Source organism: Lathyrus oleraceus, chromosome 1 (assembly GCF_024323335.1).
Source record: "Lathyrus oleraceus cultivar Zhongwan6 chromosome 1, CAAS_Psat_ZW6_1.0, whole genome shotgun sequence".
NCBI classification, from domain to species: Eukaryota; Viridiplantae; Streptophyta; class Magnoliopsida; order Fabales; family Fabaceae; genus Lathyrus; species Lathyrus oleraceus.
In genome coordinates, this window is record NC_066579.1 from 164905500 (window position 1) to 164927789 (window position 22290).

Genomic DNA, 22290 nt, shown 5'->3' on the forward strand with positions numbered 1-22290 from the left:
ACATTAACCTTAGAATTAGAACATGATCCGATTTATGTACAATGGAGGTGAAGAATGTCTAATACATTCCACTTGCTTAATCGACTCCCGAAACATAGTTTCTCATATAACTATAGGTTTTATCATTATCTTCATGTTCCTTATTAACAAATAAAATATGGTGGTGACTCTGTGATTTTTCAGCCGCGACAATATATATGCAACCTATTCCTCGGGGTTTTTTAAAAATCAAGAAAATATAGCTATAAGGGAGCTTGCCTTGAATCTCAGTTACTGCATTTTACTTTTTTCTTCAATGGTTTAATTACTATTTCTCAATTTGAGTCTTTCCAGCTTCACTTTTTTTCTTTGTTAATGTTTTTTTCTTTATTTTTTATTAGTATTAACCTGGTTACATGGTCTAACTAAGACGTAATATATTTTGCATTAATATTTTCAATTTTTTTTTAAAAGTCCTTTTAAATTTTTAATTTTATATATTCAAATCTCTTAGTTTTTCTAAAAAAACCGGCGTGATTTCTATTTTAAATGTATTTTCAAAATATGGCGTTCTGGTGCTTTTTTATATACTTTTATTTTTAATTAAGACATGCACGTCAGTTTTTTTTTGGAAACTCACCTGACTTCTCTTTTGCATGAAATACTTCATAGAACTAGACTCTAATTTTTCATTATTTATCAACACTCTAACTTCATATCGTCATTCTCTTTGCCAAAACCCAAAGCGATTTTCATCGTAACTCTCATCAAAACTCTTCCAACAATTGACATTCATCAACACTCGAACATCAAAAGTCATCACGTGTGCGGTACATTCAATCTTCTATTTCACGCATGTTCTTCTTCCAACAATAGATTTATATCACTGAAACGACTTTAGTTTCTCTTGATAATTTATTTTTCCATTTTGATCACTAAAATGATTTATATCACTGAAATGACTTTAGTATCACTGAAATGACTTTAGTTTCCCTTCATCATTTATTTTTTCTATTTTATGTGCAAATATATAAATTTTGTATTCTGTGTTGATGAGAACAATGTAAGTTTGTACATTTGTTGATGAAGACAATATAAATCTTGTATTATGTGTTGACGAGAACAATGTAAATTTGTACATTTGATTTTGAAAACAATGTAAATCTTGTATTATGTGTTCATGAGAACATTGTAAACTTCTACTGTTAAAATGATTTGATTCTGATTCTTAAAATATTTTGTTTGTGTAAAATATGATACAGGTCAGTCAAAATGAGATTTAAAACAAATTATATATGATAATAGATGAGATTTAACTCTTCAATCATTAACTAAAACCGACGTACCGACATAATTTATTAGCTCGGGTATTGTAGTAGTGCAATATTAAATTGAAAATTGAAAAATAGCAGTAAAAAAAAAATCTAGAATCTCTAAGTCTTAGGATTCTAGACTATTTGTTACTTTTAGATAACTCTAGACTTTTCAGATTAAGTCTTCGTAGAAAGTTTATTGGATGATTTGACTTAGTCAGAATGATGTCTTATTTAAAGGTGTTTTAAAAATGTTGCTTTGTCATTGTATCGCATTAAACTACTAGTTTGGGACTGGTTAGTCACAAAATCTAGAAGGAATTTTCATTATAAACTAGCATACCGAATTTTAAATCCTTGCCTTGCTTTGTTAAGATCTTGTTTTTTTATTGGGTTGAGTATCTTTTGTATTCTTTCTATTGGTCCTTTGCTTATCAAACTAATTTGAACTCACCTACCCTAATTAATTTGAACTTTTTTCTCACACTTACTAATAGTTATGAAGAAATTAATTAAATTTTGAGACATATGAAATAGAAATGTGTTATTTAGAAATGTGTTATTGATACTACTTCATTACAATTAAAATTAATAATGAAAAGGAAAAAAAATCAAACAAATCTCATCATTTTGTGTACATTTTCTTTCTAATCTTAGGATTTTCATTTCTAAGTTAAAAAACAAAACTAAAAAATAAAGTTGAAGGAAGTTAAGATTCTCTTTAATATTTACATTTTCTTTATAATCTTAGGATTCATACAATAAATTCATTTTTGAGCATATAACTATTTTTAGTATTTTTGAAAATGAATTACCTACTGTGATAAATTTCATCAAATTTATGTGAATGCCACATATAATTTATTTACCACATTACTATATTCATTAATATCATGTGTCATGTTATATTCATTTATTTTTCTATTAACTTAAAAATGAGATATATTATTATAATAGTGATAATCATATATATGTGTCTCTCTCTATATATTAATATGTGTATTTCTTTATAATTCCAAAGTTATTCTGTCTTGAATTTAAACAAAGTATTACTATCATGGTTTCAAAATTTAATTTCCTTCTCATTTTAGTTTTGTTTTCAACTTTTCACTTGACTTTTGAATTAAATATTCTTAAGCCTAATTATAAAAAAAGAAACATATTAGTAAACAAATTGAATATGAATGTCATTAAACCACAAAGTCTTGATTTAAAGTTGAGGGAAGCTGAGAGTAAAAAAATTCAAATAACTATTAGTCAAGATGGTAATTCTAATTTCACGACCATTACAGAAGCTCTTAGTAGCATTCAACTACAAAACACTAGGAGAGTTATTTTGTTGATTGGACCAGGGGTTTATAGGTAATAACAATGCTCATTATAACTCAACTTATTAATTTTTAACATTTTATCTTTTGGTATATTTTATGATGTAGTTAAATTGAAATTATTTTTGTTGAAGTTGTGTAATTTGTTTTGATGATCAATTCATTTAGGGAGAAAATTGTGATCCCCAAAACATTACCTTTCATAACTTTTTTGGGGGATGCAACGAATCTTTCAGTTATTTCTTGGAATGATTCAAGTTCTACCATTGGAAGTGATGGACATCCATTGGGGACGTTCAATACCCCAACGGTTGCGGTGAATGCTGACTATTTTATCGCCATCAACATTACATTTGAGGTAATTACATAATAAATTAATTTATGCTCTTATTATATAGTGAAAAATAATAATGATAAAGATAGTTGTTCACTAGATTTATTTATTTGTTAAACAGAACAGTGCTTCATATTTTGGAAAGAAAGTAGAACAAGCTGTTGCTCTTCGCATCTCTGGAAACAAAGCTGCATTTTACGGATGTTCATTTTTTGGAGTTCAAGACACCTTATATGATCACAAAGGTCTTCACTTTTTCAAAAATTGCTTCATAGAAGGCGCTATTGATTTTATCTTTGGTTTTGGAAGGTCCTTATATGAGGTATTCTCCCACTACTAAATTCTAAATTGAACAATAGATTTAACATGTATTCTACCACTACTAAATTCTAAATTGAACAATAGACTTAACTAAGGTCCAAAATAAATAGAAACTTTATACATCATATAAAATTACTTTATATTTATTTTGTTTTGATAAATTTTATTATTTTATAAGACACTTTTGGATAAAATATGTCATGTAAAATGTATTGCAGAAAATATTCTCATCAAATTAATCTTTTTCCTATAGACTTTTCTCAACCAAACTGAATTGAAAACAATATTTTAAAATTGGTTCTGAGATAAAACTAAAGAGACATTCTGATCATATTAGTAGTTATGTGAACAACAATTGACTATATAATTAATAAATATAGAAAAATAATTTTTTTACAAAACATTAATACTTTAAATATATAATTTGTTAAATATTTTTAGGATCTCAAATTTAAGTTTGACAATAGATTAAATTATATATTACTAACATATATCTGAGTGCTAGATATGTTTATTAAAGTGGGCAAAGATGATTTGGTGAAGTAAAAAGTCTTGGGATAAAAAGTAAAATTATTGTTTGATTTTATTCCCTTATCTTTTTGCTCTTTTATTAATGAAAGTCTGCTCCTGAAATAGATTCATACAAGCTGTTTCAATGACATGCCACTGTATTATTTCGATGAAAGTTATTAATAATCCCTCAAAATATATCTTGATAATTTTACAAAAATTAAAATTTTAGTTAATATTATATAGAAAATAGTAATTATGAGTAATTTTATAAATGTATCTTTCATTAATCCTATAAAAAAATGTAAACTAAAGGAATTAAGATAGGATAAGTAATTAATATTGAGGGGCATAGAAGAAAAAATATTAATAATTTAATGATAATGTAAAATAACATAATTTGAATCAAACAAATTTTATTAGAATACATACAATTTAGGAAAAAAGAGGTATATTATATGTGTTAATCATTTTTGTCTCTGAAATACATTGATTAAACACTGTCATTGTATAAACAACAAAAAAGACCTGGTTTAATTTCTGATTCATTTCAGGAATGCACTATCAATTCAATTGCTACGAATATAGGCTATATTACTGCTCAAAAACGATCGAGTTCATCATTAGATATTGGATTTTCTTTTAAAAAATGTGAGGTAAAAGGTAGTGGACATATTTATCTTGGCAGACCATGGGGAGAATATTCAAGAGTCATTTACTCTTACACCAATATGAAAGAGATTGTTCTTCCTAAAGGATGGGAAGATACTATGAATGGAACACACTATCCGTGAGTATTATAATTAATATTCTTTGATCAATTTCTCCACTTTATACAATTTTTTCATTAAACACAATGACTAATTATATATATTTGTATATAAATAAATGCAGCAACACAATATACTATGGTGAGTATAAATGTAGTGGACCTGGATCTAATTTTTCTGGAAGAGCTCCGTGGGCACGAAACCTAACCGATGAAGAGGCTCAACCATTTCTTGAAATTCATTTTATTGAAGGAGAAACTTGGCTTATCAACCCTAATTAAAATAATATTTCTATTTCTAACCATAATACTTTAATTTACTATTTACTAATAGTAAAATATATAATGAACATGCATGTTAATCCTACACTTTAATATTGTTTATCTATTTAAATTTTCTTTAGGAACCGATGTTGATTGTCTTTTCAGATTTTATAATATTTTTTTTTTTTCATCTATTGTATTCTTTTCTCCTTTATGGAGTTTTATTCTATTGACATTTTTTTTTTGTTAAAGCTTTAAAGAAAATAATGAATTGTATTCATTCATTTCTTCTATTAAGACTTAATCCTCTCAAAATGTTTTTAATCATCTCAAAATGTTTTAATAAGATTTACTTTGAAGAGCATTTATGTTTCCTTAATAAGGAAAACTCATGACACCTCATAAACTTTATAAAAAAGAAATAAGTCCCTTCTATGATAAAAAAAAGTTGATGACATTGCTAATAATTGATTGTATAAGTTTATATATATATTGAGAGGAGTTAGTTATAACAATTAAATTAAAATAAAAGTTCCAATTTAAAAACTCACCTTACTTTATAGACGGCTAGTTGCATCTATTATTTTACTAATTAAATATATATTTAATGATGAATAATTATTTTTATGGTGTATTTTTTAAAAGTTGTTAATTTAAAAAGTGGGTGTTCTTTAGCATGAAACGATTCACATTTTAATGGGAATCGATTCAATTTTTCAAAGAACCAAAACTTGATATGTATGTTGTGTTTGTGAAATAACATTTTACTTGTAACTAGAATTCAAGAGATTATTGATTCTTGAAAAATAGTTTTACTTCTCTTCAACTTAAGGATCAATTTAAAAGGTATTGGTTTACTACCAAATTAATTTCTTAAAAAAACATGATTGAAGTTCGAGAGAAATATTTAAAAATTTGAATTTTGTAGAATCACATGAGTGAACCAAGTCACATGGTTTTAATGAATTGATTCACATAGTTTTATTTTCAGAATTGCCACATTGTAACTTGATATGGATTTTGTAGAATCACATGAGTGAACCAAGTCTTTTCCATAAATGGTCAAAGGACAATTTAAACACACTAATGAAGCAGTCATCAAACAATTAGTTAGGGTATCAACGACCATACTTCTAATCATAGAAGACACTTTAAGATTCAACTTGTCAACACAATCAAGAGATATAAATGAATGTGTTTCACTAGTCTCAATCATAGAAATCAGAAAAACACCGTTAATAAATCACGTACCTTGAATCAAATTATCTTATCTCGAGACATCTACACCACTCTGAGCAAACAATCTACCATGAGCTTGCGTGGAACCTGACGCCTTCCTTGGTTTCTGACTATGTACTAATATGTCCAAGTTCACTACAATTGTATGAAGTCGAAACATTACTCTTGCACTCAACAATAAGTTTCTCTTGTTTCCCACACTTGAAACACGTTTGATTTGCACTCTTACACTCAGCACCATTATGGCCTAACTCTCCACACCTTAAGTATTTCATAGGAGCATGGGTTCATCTCCCACTTATCTCTTTCCCACCTGCACTATCTGATGGAACTTCTATTTTTATTTATCAACTAGAGTCATATACGGTTTACCATGATACTGTAGCGGTAAATTCATGACCATTACGCTATGGATAAACTTAACGTCAATAAAACCAGAGTCGCCACCACGCTTTTATTGTTTCCAAGGGAAAAGGGAAAAATACAAACAAAACCCAAAGATAATAATTTTTCAAATTAAAACTAATAAAATGCCAGAGAATTTGTGTACTACTCCGATGGATCGTCTTTTCTTCTGTGTGAACCATATATTCCCCACAGAATTTGTGTCTTTTGCATACATACATTTGCATCATGAGGTCTCTTAGGGACCAAAATTTGTCTCATTACTGTTATTTAAGCCCATTCTACCGCGTCGAGATGAAGATTTCTAAACTTCACTTCTCCGTCTAGAATGACCTTAAATAGGGGCATCTGTAAGACCCCAATTTTGGGCCCTAAGATCCCTCATGGTCCACATCATATCATATCATGGCCTCAAGGATCACTGCATGCCCTAGTTTCCCTCCTAGTGGGTAGGTTGCCTTGTGAGTTGTTCCTGCCATTACTACCGCCCTGCTTTTACCTGGGAAGTCTGTTGAGCCGAACCCATCTGGGGTTCCAGTGAGGTATCACCGGGAGGACATGACTCCCATGGCTCAACTGATACTGCTCTTGGTTTTAACCAACATCCAGCCTAAATCACACACCTCTACTGTGCCGATCCCAGTGGCACATTTGGTCCATTCCATCCTCACCAATGTCGAGATAGATGTGGCGAGGATAATCGCAAATGAGCTGAAGTCCGTGGTCGAGAGCGGACTTAAGTCGGGGGCTCGTGTTAATTGTCCCCTGGCTTTCCCGTGTTTGATCATGAGCTTATACGTTCAGGCAAGGGTGAGACTTCCGTCTCGTGGGCAGCTAAGGATCCCATCACCTATCGATGATCGGTATGTGGCTAAATATTGTAGAGCAAAGACTACCGGTGGCAGTACAGCCTCAGGAAGTACTCGGGCTTCTGATGGTCCTAGTGCTTCTACTCCCGGACTTGATCCCTACCTCCGAGCGGTGTGTGACTACAGTTTTGAGTGGATGGCGGCATCCCAGAGAGCTATGATTGATATGCACAACATTATGCAGAGGTTGGAACTGCAAGGTAATGACCCCTCCGGTGCTCGAGCAGTGTTGGCACGTGAGCAGTTTATGCTTAACGCTAACTGGCCTGTGGACAGGCCTGTCTATGGTGAGGGGGTGGGCGCTGATGCTGATGATGATGATGTTGATGATGAGGCTACCAGTTCTGAGGCCGGTAGCGAGGAGGAGTCCTGAGCCCTTAGTGGGTTAAGTTTTTGTGTGTTTTCAGTTTTTATGTTATTTCTATTTGTATTTTCGGATTTTGTATCTTGATTTTGGTGTTGTACTATTGGGGTGTTTTGTCCCCCATGAACAAATTTATATTTTCAGTTAATGTTATTTAATTATGTTTTTAATTTTGTGTGTTTAATAAATTTTTGGTTGATTGAGTGGTAAACCCTTCTAGATTGGTTGCTCCTCAAGAAGTACCCAATGAAGGTGCATCCGAGCTTGGATGGCAATGATAAGAATAAACAAGTGAATAAGGCTAAGGTACATGGTTACCGTCGGCTAGAATTTTAGAATGCATTAGGAACTTTACTCTTTTTGGTAAATTGAATATTGTCTTTTTGCAACATAATTGAATGAATGCTTCATCTAGAACTTAAAACCACAAATTGTGAGGAAACCTCCATTGTTCACTTAAATGCTGGATTCTAATAAGTTTTGTTGATTCATGTGATTCATTCTTTGTCTTTTATTATTGTGAAATTGTGGAAGTAATTAGAAATGATCAAGGCACTTGTTTTCTTTCGAGCACAACTACATCCAAAAACAACTTACCTGTGAGCAGAGAGAGTATTTGTTAACCCCTTTGAGCCTAAACAGTTGAATCTCGGCTTGAAATAAAGCGAGATCTCAAAAATCTTTTTTTTTACAACCCGGAAAATCTTGATTATTGTTCTTTTGCCGTAAAAAGTTAAGAGAATTCACTTAGGGTGTGGAAGAAATAAGTTGGGGAGAACGAAAAAGAATTGGTAAGTACCACAACTCTTGAAAAAGAAAAGAAAAAACGAGCAAGCATAGAAAAATATATGTATAGAAAATATAGAAAAGAAACATCTGTTTTGTATATTTGATGTGAAAGAAAAGAACAAAAATAGAAAAAATGAAAATGAATGCTTGCTTGGAAGAAAAATAGTGAAAAATAAAAATTGAGTTGTGGAATAGGTGTTGTGAAGGTTTCAAATAAGAAATAAATGAAACAAAGTCGAGTAGTGTGAATAATACTGTGAATGTCTCTTTTGCATCGGCACTTTCGTTTCAATGGCCTTAGAAATGACCCTTGTTTGTTAACCTAACCAAGCTTCAACCGAAAAGCCCTTAGTGATCTTTATGCTTCCACAGTACCATTTTTAATTGTTAGACATTGTATGAATCTATTTGATTTCTTCATTATTTGTTAGAGAGTGAGATTAGTCCCGCGGTTGCAAACGCGCAAAATCTTCATTCCTTATTCGAAGAGGAGAGATAGGATGATTCATTCAGAATAGTATTGTTGTAGATAGATAAATATTTTGCATTGCTATTTAAGTTTTAGTTCTTATGTATTATTTTATTCGAACCGTTGGGAACTTGTATTTGCTGATTTCGCTTGTGTTTGAGTCGTTTATCCAACTTCGGAGAAACCAGTTTCTTAAAGCAAATCCTCTTGTCCTTCAAGAGGCATACTTTGCTTGAGGACAAGCAAGAATCTAGTTGGGGAGAGTTGTTAGATGCCCAAAAGTGCTTATTTGAGCTATCATATGTGGGCATCTTTCACTCTTTTTCCTTGCTAAAATTGTCAAAACCACATTTGTTTTACATGGAATGCATTACAGTGATAAACAAGCTTGGTGCCTTTGATTTGTGTGTTATTGTGCAGGAAAGACATGAACTAATTGAAAATGAAGACACAAGAAAATTGGCAAAGGAACCATAGAATACAAGCATTTCATCAGCCTGCTCGCTAGGCGAGGCTGTGGCGAAGCATTGGTTCGCTAGGCGAGTTCCTGGCGAAAAGCTCCAGTAAATTGTCAAATTAATTCGCCAGGCGAGCTGAAGGCGAAGGTGGTAGCGAGTTCGTTCTGTTTTGGTGAAAAACGCAGCCAGCACTCACTCGCTAGGCGAAGCTCTAGCGAATCCCCAGCGAGCATTCCAGTAGCAAAACCTCTCAACCTCGTTGGGGCGAAGGTTGAAGCGTGTCCTTCGCTAGGCGAAGGTATGTTCGCTAGGCGAACATGACAGTTCAGCAGGCCCTGTTTTCTCTGGGCGCAGGGGCCTTATGTGCCCATTTTAGACCCTCGCTAGGCGAGCCATTCTGCTCGCCTAGCGAACATGACAGCCCAGCAGTGGTCTATAAGTAGCAGGTGCCACTTTTGAGCACCATACCTTAGTTTTACCTCATTTTTCCACTTTTGTACTTTCTTCTAGATATTTTTGCAGCATTGTTCTTGGGAGCTTTTATGCCCTAATTTTCATTTCTCTTCATCTTAGAACCATCTTCTACAAAAAGAAGGTGGATTCCCATCCAACTTCGATTATCCGACTTGGATGTTGATCAACCTTCTTTCCTTACTTGCCGACCAAGCTACCATGAAAATGAGTAGCTAAGTCATCCATTTGTCAAGGTTAGATGTAGGTGATTACTAGCTTTGTGTGTAAATGTAAGGATCCTCATATGTAAACTCTTTAATGGTGAATATATGATGAAAACTTTGTTTCTATTTAAAACTCTTTGTGTTGGTTTATGATCGAGAGATGTTTACCGACTCTTGACCTAGGTTTTCATCCAAACTTGTTTGTTAGCTAGAGATAGTAATGAATGATTTTGTTCACCATAAGGTTGAACCAAAAAGTTGTCATTTTGATAGATTGTGTTCGAGAGAAACAGTGGATCAAAATGGCAAAACTCACAATGTGTGTTCGAGAGAAACATATTGAGAGGACTTTGTGAAATTATTTATCATCTAAAGGAGTTTATAAGATTGTTGACCAAGCAAATACATGCAAAGTGATCATTGAAACCTAACTTTGACAATATTTCTCATTTAATCAAACCATAACTTTTACCGCAATTTATTACTTTATATGCAAGATAACTTGATTAAAACCAAAACCCTATTGTTACATTTAGCTAAGATTAATACAACCATCGAACGGCGGTGATATCTTACAATCCCTGTGGATACGATAACAAAAACCCAACACGAAATATACTTTCAACATGGATGCACACACTATCTACAAAAGAAACAAAACTACACTAGACATATTTTTGGTATTTTAGTTAGTAAACAAGGAAAAATAAAGTATGATACAATCAAATGTGCTTGGTAATCTCTCTCAATGCAAATCCAATGAATAAAGGGTGAGGAGGATACTAAAGTGTGATCCCAATACTAATTCCAAGTTGATGTGATGGCATGAGGGATCTTAGGGGTAAAACTGGGGTCTTACAAATTGTTGTTCTAGTTTAGGGTTTAATTTTGAAATTAGGGTAAACTGAAAGGGATAAGGGTTTGGGGAATTAGGAATTTTGTTTGATTTTGGAAATTTGGGGGTTTGATTAGGGTTCAGGGAAGGCTGATATATGGACCAGCCAATCTTTAGTGTGGATCTGGGTAGGTGGGGGTGAAATCAGGGCAGCGGTTAGAGTTTGGTGGAAGTAGAAGATGAATGTCCATCTTCTTAGGATTAGGGTTCCTCACGAAGAGGGTTAGGGTTCATCATAAGAACCCTAGGGTTATGGTTCTTGGGTTTTTTGGTGGAAGATTGTTAGGGTTCATCTGAACCCAGCTAGGGTTCATCAACCAGGGTTAGGGTTCGAAGGGTTTTAGTTTGGGGTTCCTTTAAATACCTCCCCTAGTTTAGTCCATGTAATGCTCACGTGGATGGTCTGCAGCCAATCATTTTGCTGACTCACTTAGAACACCATACACTCGTGTGTACCATGCTCTTGGGTTGATTTTGCATATCTACCCTCCGTCCTGTATACTTTGACTAGTAAACCATATTTAGGGCTATGATTGCATGCCACAAGATCTGTCAGATTAGGATCTGTAGACTAGTAAACCATACTTTGACTAGTAAACCATATTTAGGCCTATAATTTTTATTTTATTTCTAATTAAATTAAGTATAACATTTTATAATTACCAAATTAATTAAAATCAACTCAATACAGTTAAAATTTAAAGTCCTTTGCCCTTGTGGATTGAGGCATTTTCTAAATCAAATATTTCTCCATAATAAATGCGTTGAGAACATTCAATAATCTAAAAACAATCAAACAAACAAACATTTTTAGAAGAACTACGATGTTCTGATCATTCATCTAACATGAAAGTACGTAGGCATAGAGGCGTAAAACATTTTTTGTGTCTAACTTCATTAATCAATCTTTCTCTCCGAATAAGAATATTTTATTTGTAAATAAATACCTTAAGCAAATAATAAATGACATAAGCAAACATTCCCTTAGAAACAAACACATTAACCTTAGAATTAGAACATGATCCGATTTATGTACAATGGAGGTGAAGAATGTCTAATACATTCCACTTGCTTAATCGACTCCCGAAACATAGTTTCTCATATAACTATAGGTTTTATCATTATCTTCATGTTCCTTATTAACAAATAAAATATGGTGGTGACTCTGTGATTTTTCAGCCGCGACAATATATATGCAACCTATTCCTCGGGGTTTTTTAAAAATCAAGAAAATATAGCTATAAGGGAGCTTGCCTTGAATCTCAGTTACTGCATTTTACTTTTTTCTTCAATGGTTTAATTACTATTTCTCAATTTGAGTCTTTCCAGCTTCACTTTTTTCTTTGTTAATGTTTTTTTCTTTATTTTTTATTAGTATTAACCTGGTTACATGGTCTAACTAAGACGTAATATATTTTGCATTAATATTTTCAATTTTTTTTTAAAAGTCCTTTTAAATTTTTAATTTTATATATTCAAATCTCTTAGTTTTTCTAAAAAAACCGGCGTGATTTCTATTTTAAATGTATTTTCAAAATATGGCGTTCTGGTGCTTTTTTATATACTTTTATTTTTAATTAAGACATGCACGTCAGTTTTTTTTTGGAAACTCACCTGACTTCTCTTTTGCATGAAATACTTCATAGAACTAGACTCTAATTTTTCATTATTTATCAACACTCTAACTTCATATCGTCATTCTCTTTGCCAAAACCCAAAGCGATTTTCATCGTAACTCTCATCAAAACTCTTCCAACAATTGACATTCATCAACACTCGAACATCAAAAGTCATCACGTGTGCGGTACATTCAATCTTCTATTTCACGCATGTTCTTCTTCCAACAATAGATTTATATCACTGAAACGACTTTAGTTTCTCTTGATAATTTATTTTTCCATTTTGATCACTAAAATGATTTATATCACTGAAATGACTTTAGTATCACTGAAATGACTTTAGTTTCCCTTCATCATTTATTTTTTCTATTTTATGTGCAAATATATAAATTTTGTATTCTGTGTTGATGAGAACAATGTAAGTTTGTACATTTGTTGATGAAGACAATATAAATCTTGTATTATGTGTTGACGAGAACAATGTAAATTTGTACATTTGATTTTGAAAACAATGTAAATCTTGTATTATGTGTTCATGAGAACATTGTAAACTTCTACTGTTAAAATGATTTGATTCTGATTCTTAAAATATTTTGTTTGTGTAAAATATGATACAGGTCAGTCAAAATGAGATTTAAAACAAATTATATATGATAATAGATGAGATTTAACTCTTCAATCATTAACTAAAACCGACGTACCGACATAATTTATTAGCTCGGGTATTGTAGTAGTGCAATATTAAATTGAAAATTGAAAAATAGCAGTAAAAAAAAAATCTAGAATCTCTAAGTCTTAGGATTCTAGACTATTTGTTACTTTTAGATAACTCTAGACTTTTCAGATTAAGTCTTCGTAGAAAGTTTATTGGATGATTTGACTTAGTCAGAATGATGTCTTATTTAAAGGTGTTTTAAAAATGTTGCTTTGTCATTGTATCGCATTAAACTACTAGTTTGGGACTGGTTAGTCACAAAATCTAGAAGGAATTTTCATTATAAACTAGCATACCGAATTTTAAATCCTTGCCTTGCTTTGTTAAGATCTTGTTTTTTTATTGGGTTGAGTATCTTTTGTATTCTTTCTATTGGTCCTTTGCTTATCAAACTAATTTGAACTCACCTACCCTAATTAATTTGAACTTTTTTCTCACACTTACTAATAGTTATGAAGAAATTAATTAAATTTTGAGACATATGAAATAGAAATGTGTTATTTAGAAATGTGTTATTGATACTACTTCATTACAATTAAAATTAATAATGAAAAGGAAAAAAAATCAAACAAATCTCATCATTTTGTGTACATTTTCTTTCTAATCTTAGGATTTTCATTTCTAAGTTAAAAAACAAAACTAAAAAATAAAGTTGAAGGAAGTTAAGATTCTCTTTAATATTTACATTTTCTTTATAATCTTAGGATTCATACAATAAATTCATTTTTGAGCATATAACTATTTTTAGTATTTTTGAAAATGAATTACCTACTGTGATAAATTTCATCAAATTTATGTGAATGCCACATATAATTTATTTACCACATTACTATATTCATTAATATCATGTGTCATGTTATATTCATTTATTTTTCTATTAACTTAAAAATGAGATATATTATTATAATAGTGATAATCATATATATGTGTCTCTCTCTATATATTAATATGTGTATTTCTTTATAATTCCAAAGTTATTCTGTCTTGAATTTAAACAAAGTATTACTATCATGGTTTCAAAATTTAATTTCCTTCTCATTTTAGTTTTGTTTTCAACTTTTCACTTGACTTTTGAATTAAATATTCTTAAGCCTAATTATAAAAAAAGAAACATATTAGTAAACAAATTGAATATGAATGTCATTAAACCACAAAGTCTTGATTTAAAGTTGAGGGAAGCTGAGAGTAAAAAAATTCAAATAACTATTAGTCAAGATGGTAATTCTAATTTCACGACCATTACAGAAGCTCTTAGTAGCATTCAACTACAAAACACTAGGAGAGTTATTTTGTTGATTGGACCAGGGGTTTATAGGTAATAACAATGCTCATTATAACTCAACTTATTAATTTTTAACATTTTATCTTTTGGTATATTTTATGATGTAGTTAAATTGAAATTATTTTTGTTGAAGTTGTGTAATTTGTTTTGATGATCAATTCATTTAGGGAGAAAATTGTGATCCCCAAAACATTACCTTTCATAACTTTTTTGGGGGATGCAACGAATCTTTCAGTTATTTCTTGGAATGATTCAAGTTCTACCATTGGAAGTGATGGACATCCATTGGGGACGTTCAATACCCCAACGGTTGCGGTGAATGCTGACTATTTTATCGCCATCAACATTACATTTGAGGTAATTACATAATAAATTAATTTATGCTCTTATTATATAGTGAAAAATAATAATGATAAAGATAGTTGTTCACTAGATTTATTTATTTGTTAAACAGAACAGTGCTTCATATTTTGGAAAGAAAGTAGAACAAGCTGTTGCTCTTCGCATCTCTGGAAACAAAGCTGCATTTTACGGATGTTCATTTTTTGGAGTTCAAGACACCTTATATGATCACAAAGGTCTTCACTTTTTCAAAAATTGCTTCATAGAAGGCGCTATTGATTTTATCTTTGGTTTTGGAAGGTCCTTATATGAGGTATTCTCCCACTACTAAATTCTAAATTGAACAATAGATTTAACATGTATTCTACCACTACTAAATTCTAAATTGAACAATAGACTTAACTAAGGTCCAAAATAAATAGAAACTTTATACATCATATAAAATTACTTTATATTTATTTTGTTTTGATAAATTTTATTATTTTATGAGACACTTTTGGATAAAATATGTCATGTAAAATGTATTGCAGAAAATATTCTCATCAAATTAATCTTTTTCCTATAGACTTTTCTCAACCAAACTGAATTGAAAACAATATTTTAAAATTGGTTCTGAGATAAAACTAAAGAGACATTCTGATCATATTAGTAGTTATGTGAACAACAATTGACTATATAATTAATAAATATAGAAAAATAATTTTTTTACAAAACATTAATACTTTAAATATATAATTTGTTAAATATTTTTAGGATCTCAAATTTAAGTTTGACAATAGATTAAATTATATATTACTAACATATATCTGAGTGCTAGATATGTTTATTAAAGTGGGCAAAGATGATTTGGTGAAGTAAAAAGTCTTGGGATAAAAAGTAAAATTATTGTTTGATTTTATTCCCTTATCTTTTTGCTCTTTTATTAATGAAAGTCTGCTCCTGAAATAGATTCATACAAGCTGTTTCAATGACATGCCACTGTATTATTTCGATGAAAGTTATTAATAATCCCTCAAAATATATCTTGATAATTTTACAAAAATTAAAATTTTAGTTAATATTATATAGAAAATAGTAATTATGAGTAATTTTATAAATGTATCTTTCATTAATCCTATAAAAAAATGTAAACTAAAGGAATTAAGATAGGATAAGTAATTAATATTGAGGGGCATAGAAGAAAAAATATTAATAATTTAATGATAATGTAAAATAACATAATTTGAATCAAACAAATTTTATTAGAATACATACAATTTAGGAAAAAAGAGGTATATTATATGTGTTAATCATTTTTGTCTCTGAAATACATTGATTAAACACTGTCATTGTATAAACAACAAAAAAGACCTGGTTTAATTTCTGATTCATTTCAGGAATGCACTATCAATTCAATTGCTACGAATATAGGCTATATTACTGCTCAAAAACGATCGAGTTCATCATTAGATACTGGATTTTCTTTTAAAAAATGTGAGGTAAAAGGTAGTGGACATATTTATCTTGGCAGACCATGGGGAGAATATTCAAGAGTCATTTACTCTTACACCAATATGAAAGAGATTGTTCTTCCTAAAGGATGGGAAGATACTATGAATGGAACACACTATCCGTGAGTATTATAATTAATATTCTTTGATCAATTTCTCCACTTTATACAATTTTTTCATTAAACACAATGACTAATTATATATATTTGTATATAAATAAATGCAGCAACACAATATACTATGGTGAGTATAAATGTAGTGGACCTGGATCTAATTTTTCTGGAAGAGCTCCGTGGGCACGAAACCTAACCGATGAAGAGGCTCAACCATTTCTTGAAATTCATTTTATTGAAGGAGAAACTTGGCTTATCAACCCTAATTAAAATAATATTTCTATTTCTAACCATAATACTTTAATTTACTATTTACTAATAGTAAAATATATAATGAACATGCATGTTAATCCTACACTTTAATATTGTTTATCTATTTAAATTTTCTTTAGGAACCGATGTTGATTGTCTTTTCAGATTTTATAATATTTTTTTTTTTCATCTATTGTATTCTTTTCTCCTTTATGGAGTTTTATTCTATTGACATTTTTTTTTTGTTAAAGCTTTAAAGAAAATAATGAATTGTATTCATTCATTTCTTCTATTAAGACTTAATCCTCTCAAAATGTTTTTAATCATCTCAAAATGTTTTAATAAGATTTACTTTGAAGAGCATTTATGTTTCCTTAATAAGGAAAACTCATGACACCTCATAAACTTTATAAAAAAGAAATAAGTCCCTTCTATGATAAAAAAAAGTTGATGACATTGCTAATAATTGATTGTATAAGTTTATATATATATTGAGAGGAGTTAGTTATAACAATTAAATTAAAATAAAAGTTCCAATTTAAAAACTCACCTTACTTTATAGACGGCTAGTTGCATCTATTATTTTACTAATTAAATATATATTTAATGATGAATAATTATTTTTATGGTGTATTTTTTAAAAGTTGTTAATTTAAAAAGTGGGTGTTCTTTAGCATGAAACGATTCACATTTTAATGGGAATCGATTCAATTTTTCAAAGAACCAAAACTTGATATGTATGTTGTGTTTGTGAAATAACATTTTACTTGTAACTAGAATTCAAGAGATTATTGATTCTTGAAAAATAGTTTTACTTCTCTTCAACTTAAGGATCAATTTAAAAGGTATTGGTTTACTACCAAATTAATTTCTTAAAAAAACATGATTGAAGTTCGAGAGAAATATTTAAAAATTTGAATTTTGTAGAATCACATGAGTGAACCAAGTCACATGGTTTTAATGAATTGATTCACATAGTTTTATTTTCAGAATTGCCACATTGTAACTTGATATGGATTTTGTAGAATCACATGAGTGAACCAAGTCTTTTCCATAAATGGTCAAAGGACAATTTAAACACACTAATGAAGCAGTCATCAAACAATTAGTTAGGGTATCAACGACCATACTTCTAATCATAGAAGACACTTTAAGATTCAACTTGTCAACACAATCAAGAGATATAAATGAATGTGTTTCACTAGTCTCAATCATAGAAATCAGAAAAACACCGTTAATAAATCACGTACCTTGAATCAAATTATCTTATCTCGAGACATCTACACCACTCTGAGCAAACAATCTACCATGAGCTTGCGTGGAACCTGGCGCCTTCCTTGGTTTCTGACTATGTACTAATATGTCCAAGTTCACTACAATTGTATGAAGTCGAAACATTACTCTTGCACTCAACAATAAGTTTCTCTTGTTTCCCACACTTGAAACACGTTTGATTTGCACTCTTACACTCAGCACCATTATGGCCTAACTCTCCACACCTTAAGTATTTCATAGGAGCATGGGTTCATCTCCCACTTATCTCTTTCCCACCTGCACTATCTGATGGAACTTCTATTTTTATTTATCAACTAGAGTCATATACGGTTTACCATGATACTGTAGCGGTAAATTCATGACCATTACGCTATGGATAAACTTAACGTCAATAAAACCAGAGTCGCCACCACGCTTTTATTGTTTCCAAGGGAAAAGGGAAAAATACAAACAAAACCCAAAGATAATAATTTTTCAAATTAAAACTAATAAAATGCCAGAGAATTTGTGTACTACTCCGATGGATCGTCTTTTCTTCTGTGTGAACCATATATTCCCCACAGAATTTGTGTCTTTTGCATACATACATTTGCATCATGAGGTCTCTTAGGGACCAAAATTTGTCTCATTACTGTTATTTAAGCCCATTCTACCGCGTCGAGATGAAGATTTCTAAACTTCACTTCTCCGTCTAGAATGACCTTAAATAGGGGCATCTGTAAGACCCCAATTTTGGGCCCTAAGATCCCTCATGGTCCACATCATATCATATCATGGCCTCAAGGATCACTGCATGCCCTAGTTTCCCTCCTAGTGGGTAGGTTGCCTTGTGAGTTGATTCTTGATCACCAAGCATGTCTTGCACTTGTATATCTTTGCCTTTCATATGTTTATCATTCCAAAGTACAAAAATATTGTTAGTTTAACCTTGTTGCTTGCAGTTGAAGCAATCATCAGCAACTAGGTCAAAGACAGTCAAAGGTCAGTCATTGCAATGGATGGTGGCCATTCTTGCAGAATTTGGGCACCATGATCAATAATCAAGAGTTCATATAACTTGGGACATCATTTGAAATCAAGTTCTCAAAGAATTAGGGTTTGGAATTCATCAGAAGTGCTTCAGTTATCCAAAACCCTAGAAAAGTCAAACTTGGTCAACTGTGGATTTAATCAATGATTTGATGGATGGAATTGATTTGAAGGAGCTCATTCATGTCTATACAAGCCTCATATATCATGCCAAACCTCATCATGGAAGAATTTGAGGTCAAACAGAAAATTTCCCAAAATAGAAAGTGGACCTGTAATTTTAACTGCCAAAAATGGAAACTTCTTGATCCCCAACTTACATCATGATACAAGCTTCAAATGAATTTTTGCCCAACATGAAAGTTGAAGATCTTGTTCTCCCATTTTCAAAAAGTCCAAGAACACCCAAATCCCATGTATGGTTGGCAAGATATGATCAATTCATTTTCACAATTTCATGAACTTCAAAAGGCCATATCTCATGAACCCTTTGGCCAATTTTGATGGGGTTTTTTCCTACAAGCTCTATTTGTTCCCCTCTTTCCAAAAATGCATTCATCATTCATCAAAACCTCACCATGCAAAATGGCATTTTTGGACTTGTCTTCATTAAATTCAAGAGAGGTGCAAAGTTGACTTTTTGAATTAGACATTTTCAGCACATTTGGCCATTTGGTTGGAAATTAGCAAATTTGCAAATGGCTTCATTTAAGTTAACCTTGCTTAGCACTTCATTAACAAACTTAAAACAGAAGTATTTAAAGTCATTTTCTGCCCATTCAACCCTAGCTGCAGCCTGATATCAAGCAGAATTCTCTCTTCTCTAAAATTTCCATTTTCACATCCTTGCATTTTTCTGCAAAAAACTCCAAAGAGCCCGAGCATCCTTTGGTTGTTTCATGATCTGGCCATCATTTGGAAGCCTTCTCAAGCACTAAACACCAACTGTGCAGCACTCTCATGTTCTGTTTTTCAAAGAACCCTTCAATGGTGAAAATCGATTTGGACATTTCCAGGCCTTGCTGAGCTAGATTACTTCAAGTATACATCAACATCAACCATCAGGAGCACCTGTTTGAGCTTGCATCATCCAAATAACCACTGGTTCACAAGTTTCTTCACAACCAAGTAAGATTTCGATTCTCTTTTTTCTCTAATCCATGCCATGTTTCTGGTAGATCTTACATTGCTGAGTCCATTGCAACTTGAATCACATGAATTGGTTGAGTCATGCATGAGAAATATGGATTTTAATATTGATGCTCAAACATGTTCTTGCTTGCTGCTCTCTTGCTAAGTCGATTTAGTTCAAATGCTTGTTGGATTTATGCTGTATTTTGTTTGTTGATCACAATGGTGTGCTTGATTTCATGTTTTGGACTGTTTAATTTTTCACGATTTCTGGATTAGAATGAATGTTGCTACAGTGGCCATGAACCCTAATTTGAAATTCCCAGATTTTGTCTGTACGTGGGTTGCATGGGATTTGTCCTGTTTGATTGGCATGCACCTATCACCATCTGCCACGCTTTAAACCAATACTCACCGTTTCATTTAAATGAATCCATATTTACCGTCGTGCCACTGGTCAACATGTTGACCTACTAAACCATGTTATTTTGTTCATTTTATTCCAAATTGATTACTCAACTTACAAAAATCATAACTCATGCAATTCAATTCCAAAATTCATGCCAATTTTTGCATCATGTCCTGTTTGATGTCTACTATTTTATCATGATTTTTAATGATTTTTTGGATGACTGGATTTTTAATGGCATTAGGGTTCTTGACATGTATGCACATTTTGTACCTTTTGCCAATTCTTTTGTGAAATTGTGAGGATTTATCCAATGACCCTGAAATTTTTTGTGGTTAATCTACACTCATTCATGTTTGTTTTGATGTAGAGTTCTTGAATTTATCATATGTGGTTTGTGAGATATGAATTTTTGAAGTAGGGTGTGACAACTTGTGTCACACCAATGATATGCAATTTCATAATTTTTGATGACATGCTTCCTGGCCTCCAATTAATGTGAAATTTTGCATGAACCTTCTCTCATATGTCCAGTTTATGTGTGAATTTTATTTGATTTAATTATGCCATTTCCTATTTGTTTGAGATTTTTCTTCCCTGCCTAGTCAAATGTTGACTTTGTGTGATACATCTTGCCATTCCATTTGGGAAATTCTCATATCTTATTGGATGATCATGAAATTTCACATGTGCATACTAGACATCTTAAGCTTTGCATTGGTGTTGATCCCATTCATTTCTCATCTGTTTTCATTTGGTTATGATTTTTTGAAGTTGACACATGTTTGATTGACTTCTTTGTGCATGCTTGAAATTGTTTTGACTTCCTGATTTTAATTGACCATCTTCCCATGATCCAATTGAGCTGAAATTTTATATGCATGTCATGTTATGGATTGTGATTGACCATGAATTATTTGATAATTTTTGGAATTGATCATGTTTGGTTTTGAGATAAGTCTTGCTGTTGACTTCTATATGCTCTCATTTGCCATGCTTTGCATTCTTTTGTTTGTGAAATGATGATAATGCATGATATGAATATGAAACCAATTGAGCTTGCTTCTAAAATGTTTGAACTTGATTTTGGTTGACTTTCATTTGCTGTTTTGACTTTCTCATTTATTTTTGACTCTAGGCTTGTCCTAGGGGTCTCCTGGCTTATGTTTGAGTTCATTGTTTCAGGTTAAGCAACAATGCCTCAAAGAGATCATACAAATTTGATTGAGCTTGATTATATATCATGTGCTAACCTCTTTGTTTTGTAGGTGGTATGACTCATATGATTTGAGTCTTGTGCTTTGCACACTTGTTCCTCTGTGTTGACTGTTGATTCAATTCCTTTTGCTTTAACTGTTGAACTGTATACTGATTAGTTTGACTATTTCAGGTACCCTTAGTTGCTTAAGTTCTTTGAACTTGCTTTGCTTTGCTATTTAGCAATTTTCTTTGAGGTATAATTCCTTTTTCTTCATGTAGTCTGGAAGACCTGGCCTGTTACTTGGCCAGGCAACTGTCTGAAGTCCTCCTTAAGAGGCAATGCTTGTGTGTGTTTAATTTTGTCCCAAACAGGAAAAGTCCTTCAAGTAAGGCAATTGGTGGATATAAGAGATAAGTAGCCTATCTCCCACTATTCAGTGAGTCTTCTCC

The 22290-nt window shown here is 31.5% G+C and overlaps 2 protein-coding genes across 2 annotated transcripts; both read left to right on the top strand.

Moving 5' to 3' along the window:
- Nucleotides 1–2349: 2349 nt before the first annotated feature.
- On the top strand, nt 2350–4836 carry LOC127097362 (probable pectinesterase 53). The gene is made up of 5 exons (XM_051035860.1): nt 2350–2654; nt 2789–2978; nt 3076–3276; nt 4340–4575; nt 4680–4836. Exons 1-5 carry the CDS (start codon nt 2350–2352, stop codon nt 4834–4836), a joined length of 1089 nt encoding a protein of 362 aa, XP_050891817.1.
- Nucleotides 4837–14327: 9491 nt separating this feature from the next.
- Nucleotides 14328–16814, top strand: LOC127097370 (probable pectinesterase 53). Its single transcript, XM_051035871.1, has 5 exons — nt 14328–14632; nt 14767–14956; nt 15054–15254; nt 16318–16553; nt 16658–16814. Exons 1-5 carry the CDS (start codon nt 14328–14330, stop codon nt 16812–16814), a joined length of 1089 nt encoding a protein of 362 aa, XP_050891828.1.
- Nucleotides 16815–22290: the final 5476 nt, after the last annotated feature.

Bases quoted from the DNA above. Each gene is read 5' to 3' on its own strand.
- LOC127097362 (XM_051035860.1), top strand. From the start codon at position 2,350: ATGGTTTCAAAATTTAATTTCCTTCTCATTTTAGTTTTGTTTTCAACT. The intron at 2,655-2,788 runs GTAATAACAATG...CAATTCATTTAG, and splicing joins ATTGGACCAGGGGTTTATAG to GGAGAAAATTGTGATCCCCA. The intron at 3,277-4,339 runs GTATTCTCCCAC...GATTCATTTCAG, and splicing joins TTGGAAGGTCCTTATATGAG to GAATGCACTATCAATTCAAT.
- LOC127097370 (XM_051035871.1), top strand. From the start codon at position 14,328: ATGGTTTCAAAATTTAATTTCCTTCTCATTTTAGTTTTGTTTTCAACT. The intron at 14,957-15,053 runs GTAATTACATAA...TTTGTTAAACAG, and splicing joins CCATCAACATTACATTTGAG to AACAGTGCTTCATATTTTGG. The intron at 15,255-16,317 runs GTATTCTCCCAC...GATTCATTTCAG, and splicing joins TTGGAAGGTCCTTATATGAG to GAATGCACTATCAATTCAAT.